This window comes from Quercus lobata, chromosome 4 (genome assembly GCF_001633185.2).
Source record: "Quercus lobata isolate SW786 chromosome 4, ValleyOak3.0 Primary Assembly, whole genome shotgun sequence".
Lineage (NCBI taxonomy): Eukaryota > Viridiplantae > Streptophyta > Magnoliopsida > Fagales > Fagaceae > Quercus > Quercus lobata.
In genome coordinates, this window is record NC_044907.1 from 68153977 (window position 1) to 68159386 (window position 5410).

At 30.6% G+C, this 5410-nt stretch overlaps 1 protein-coding gene across 1 annotated transcript; it reads left to right on the forward strand.

The window, feature by feature from the left end:
• Positions 1-394: 394 nt before the first annotated feature.
• On the forward strand, positions 395-1789 carry LOC115985676 (F-box protein CPR1-like). Its single transcript, XM_031108593.1, has 2 exons — positions 395-1533; positions 1722-1789. The coding sequence occupies exons 1-2, from the start codon at positions 395-397 to the stop codon at positions 1750-1752; spliced, it is 1170 nt and encodes a 389-aa protein (XP_030964453.1). The 3' UTR covers positions 1753-1789.
• Positions 1790-5410: the final 3621 nt, after the last annotated feature.

Consider the following 5410-nt stretch of genomic DNA (forward strand, 5'->3'; position numbering starts at 1 on the left):
ATACTACATTCACTCTCCCACACGTGGCTATATTATTCTAATTATTGATAATATTAAAATATTTTTTCTTATAAAGTTATAAATTCTTGGGATATTTTATTTTAGAATTTACATAAAACTCTAACTCTATTAGATAACAATTAAAAAAAAAATTAAAATTTTACTTTAAGTTCGGTTATTTACGCTTAAGGTGAATTTTTCTCAACTATCTTTGCTTTTTTTATATTGCTAGTGTATAATCATAAATTTCTGTTGATAAAAAATAATAATAATAATAATAAATATTTCGGGAGAATGTAGTTGGAGTGGGGTTGGACACAAACTCAAGACCTTAAAATTGTGCCGCCACCATTACCCTAGAGTGAAAAGAAGAAATATACGCAGGCTAATAATAATGATCTCCTCCACTTCCACGATTTCGAATTATGTACCGCTAGATGTAATCGACCGTATACTACTCAGATTACCAGTGAATGCTCTCATACGTTTTCTCTGTGTTTCTAAGGAATGGTCCGCCTTAATCAATAGCTCAAATTTCATCAAGAAGCACCTCAATCACTCCATTGAAACCAACAGCGACCGCACCCTGATTCTCAATGAAACTTTCGTGAATAAGCTGTCACAATCACGTTGGTTCTCCGTTCCTTACTCCGACAATGACCAGTTCTGCAAGGCCGTCCAAATTTACCAACCTCTGCATAATTGGAAAATCTTGGACTATTGCCACGGCTTGATTTGCCTTAGCTTTTATAATAGCTACGAGAAAAAGAATGACATCGCGATTTGGAATCCATTGATCAGGAAGTACAGGAAGTTGCCCAGCGAACCAATAGACAAACCTTCTGGTTCGTTGTATTATTTTTATTCCAGTTTTGGATTTGGATATGATCCTAGTAACAACGATTATAAAGTGGTGAGAATCACACAATTTTATGAGATAGTTTTCTTTGAAGTGAAGGTATATAATCTGAAATCACAGCGTTGGAAAAAAATTGAAAAACAATGGCCAATCGAGGGGATACGTTCAAAGCAGTCAGTTTCATTGAATGGAGCTTTCCATTGGATAGTTGTGCAGAATGATGGGTCTAAATCTATTCTTGCTTTTGATCTTGCCAATGAGAAATTCCGACTCTATAGAAAGTCCCGCAATGAAGATTTGCTTTCTTTGGAAGTGTTGGGAGGATGCCTCTGTTTTATGGGCTGCGGCCCAGAATTTCCGGATTATTATGATTTTTGGTTGATGAAAGAATACGGGGATGAGAGTTCCTGGACTCGGATTTGTAAGATTGAATTAGATGCAGAGCCTTGGAATTTTGAATATTTCAAGCCTCTACTCTTTTCCAAGAATGGCAAAAAGATTTTGATGGAAGGCATCGATCTTATTTGGTATGACATAACAACGAAAAGAGGCAAGAAAGTTAAGAATCGGAGTTTTCCTAAGCGGTTTAAAACAGCAACTTGTATTGGGAGTCTTCTTTTGCTTGACGGTGATAATGTGATTGATCTGAAGCAGAAGAAGAATAAGAGGAAGAGGTAAGACAATAAAGTTTAATGAGATTGTTTTTGTTTGCATAATTGGCTTTCTTAGTATTGATTTACGTATCTTTAAATTGTGGTTGTACAACTTTTGTTTATTTTGATAAAAATTTTGTTTCTTTTAAAAACGAAAAATATTTCCAGTAGGAGACTCTGTTTCTAACATGTGTTGGTCTCTGTTTTAGGCAGGAACGAATTTCAAACAGAGGGCCTTAATTTGTTGGCGAAATGTGCGGCAAAGATGTGACAGTTGAATCTTACGTATCTTTCAGAAATAATATTTGTGTCTTCTAGAATATCAAGTTTTTTTATTTTTTTTTATTTTTTTTTTCTCATCTTGTCAATGCTGTTTCTGAAACCTCGGAAACTTTTTAATTTTTTTTTTTTTTTTTTAAGAATCAAAACTTATGAACTTGATAGTTCCCCATTCTCGAATATCTAATTTGACAACTTTTCAATGGAGTAATATAGTTGATCAGTTTTTTTTTTTTTTTTGTCTTCTGTTCTGAGCCAGTTTTATCATATCTAGATTATTAGTGGAAATCTTGTGTAGTAATTAAGCTTCCTTAGTGACTCATGATTATATGCATACACTAGAGTTATAAAATATTAGTGTTGATATTTATTAGTTTTTTTTTTTTGGAGAAATAATTATAATGTGTTGCTAATTCCGCTGCTTAAACTCTTTTACCCCTAGACCTCCAAACACTTTGTATATAGGAAGGTGTCAATTTAGCTACAAAACCTTTGTCTTGATATTTATTAGTTTGATCAAGGAGATAAGTACTCATTGTATTTAAGCAAAAAAAAAAACTATTAGGCCATTACCTTTTTCGGAAATGAGTCTGCAGCTTCTGCTTTGAGATTTATGATTGCCTTGCTTTCTTTAAATGCCGGTATATGAGTAAAATGGAACCCTAAATATTGAGATTTCCATTTGTCACGTGCAAAGCTTCTAACACTTGACATGTGGCCTTTTTTTTATTTTTGATATTTCAATAGTTATTATAAGAAATGGAGACTTAAATCTTGGAATGAGTCCTTCCTTCTCTCGCAGGGGTATTGGCCCCAGTGTGAGATCAATCATAGGGCCCACACCTACTGTGAGTGAAGTTAATAATTTCTAAATAAAATGTGTTAGATTATCACTCGCTAATTCTCAAAAAAAAAAAAAACATTATTATTAATAATAATAATATTATAAAACATTAGTCTCTCAAATTGTTTTAACCAACTTTATTTTGGCATATCAACATCCATTACTCAATCAGTGTAACCCAAAAGTTGTCGTTTTGATGTGTTCACTATTAACCGTCTTTTTTATTTTTTATTTTTTTAAGAAACAAACATACACACAAAAAGGAGAGAGAATTGGGTTCTAACATAAAAATAAACCACAAACATAACTAAAAGCCATAGTAATTTTTAAAGAAGTGCGGAGCAAATTATATTACATACAATATACACTCAAAACACATGTGATAATTATCCTCAAATTATATTACATACAACACACATTTATAAACATATGTGATAATTATCCTTTTATTCCTTTATCTTTTAGAGAAACAAACTAACACGCACACGAGGGAGGATAAAGTTCTAACACAATGACACATTACAAACTCTACTATTAAAAGATAAATGAACCAGCGTAAGGGTCTCCAATTTTTCTTTTCTGCCTTCAACTCTCTTTTAGGGATGGCAATTGTTACCCAACGCGACCCAACTCTAATGCCTTCAACTCTCTTTTGGTTTTTTTTTTTTTTTTTTTTTTTTAATTATTAGTTTAATCTTCATTTGGAAGGTTTTTTTTTTCCCTATAATATATATAGATAACTAATGCATTTTTAACAAAATATTTGAATAACGTTGGAAGTGGAATATAACAATTAGGAAAATTAATTAAAAATGAAAAATTAAGAAATAATGGTGGTAAATAAGAATTAAAACATGAACAAAAATAGTATACTAAAGAAATGCTTCACTTCATTCAAAATTTTAAATTATATGCCACGTGCCAAATATTATGGCAAGCATGTTGACATATAAAAATAAATATTAAAATTTTTTGTCCATACAATATCAACGAATATAGAAAGTTGCTCTATGTTATCGTAGCATACTTTGAAAATGAACATATGTCATCATATTATGCATCCTTCAATTTTCATATAGAAGATCATGTCTTCATATAATTGAAGGTATTTGTTACCGTGTGCCCTAAGGGCACACAGTTATACCAATGATATTGGTGGCCTTTTACATAGGAACTTGAAATAAGCTGCACAAAGGGCACTTTCTTGGTCTAACAAAACAAAATGACAAATATGGCCTCCAACTTTTTTTAACAAGCCGGATCTGTCCTCCAATTTTTTTTTAACAAGCCGGATCTAACAAAACAAAATGACCAATGTTGTCCTCCAATTTTTTTAACAAGACAAAAATGCTCTTTTGGCAATTTCCCTCCATTTTCTATTTCATCTCCCACTAACACTTACTTTACCAATATTTACTTTTTCTTCTCCTTGACATTACCAATATCATAGAAAAAAAAACTAAAAGAAGCGTTCAATGTTCAACAAAAAGACAAGAAAGAAAGAAGAGTTCAATGAATGATCAAAGAATGTTTACAAAAATATAGTGTTCAAGAAATTATAAATAAGGTACATATACTTCTTTTGTTCTTAATTTATTTTCAAATATATTGAAATAGGATGTTAATGTTTATTTATCATTTTTGTTAAATTATTGTAGAATCAATGGATGAGAATTTTGTCGAGAAGAATTCGATGAATGATCAAAGAATGTCTACAAGAATATAGTGTTCAAGAAATTATAAATAAGGTACATATATTTCTTTTTTTCTTAATTTATTTTTCGAATATATTGAAATATGGTGTTAATATTTATTTATCATTTTTGTTAAATTATTGTAGAATCAATGGATGAGAATTTTGTTGCAAGTGAGATTCATCAATTAGTTCCAATTACCTTAAGAAGGTATGCTATTTTATTCTATTTAATTTTATTTATAGTTTATATTTCATTTATAATTGAATATGATGTAGATTTATTTATTTATTTTATTTATCCTTGTTACAACATAGAACAAATGAATGATATTATAATTGCAAGTGAGATTTATCAAAGTGTTTCAAGGAATTGTGTTGACTTATATGAGCTTCAAAATGACGGAGAAAATAATGACATTTGTGGCGAGGAATTAGTGGTTTGGAATGAATATCCAATGGAAGAAATAGGAGTTATTGAAGAAAATAAAGATATTAATTCAATAGAAAATGATGTTGGTCAATGTTTTCTTAATAAAGAAGAGGCTTTCATTTTCCATAAAAATTATGCAAATTGATATGGTTTTATAATTTGAAAAGGTCATTTTGTCACAAAAAATGGAGAAAATGTAAGACATGATTTCTTTTGTCACCAAGAAGGTAGACAACAATTAAAAAGAGTGGATTCATCTAAGGAGCAATGAAATAGGATATCTACAAGATGTGGAATCACATTGCGAAATTCATTTGACATTTTTCTACAAGAATGGCATGTGTCTAAGTTTGTTATAGATCACAATCATGAATTGTTGTCCCCTTTGGAAGTAAGATTTCTTCCGGCCAATCAAGTTGTCACTAAAGAAGATAAAGATTGCATTCTCTTGTTGAAAAATCGTGGACTTTCAGTTAGACAAATAATACGTGTTATGGAACTTGAGAAAGGTGTGAAGCATGGAGATCTTCCATTTTTTAAAAGAGATATCCATCACTTTTATGTGAAAATGAGAAGGATGCATGCAATGAATGATGCTATGGGTCTCTTACAATTGTGCAAAGTTTCTAAGGAAAAGAATTCTAAATTT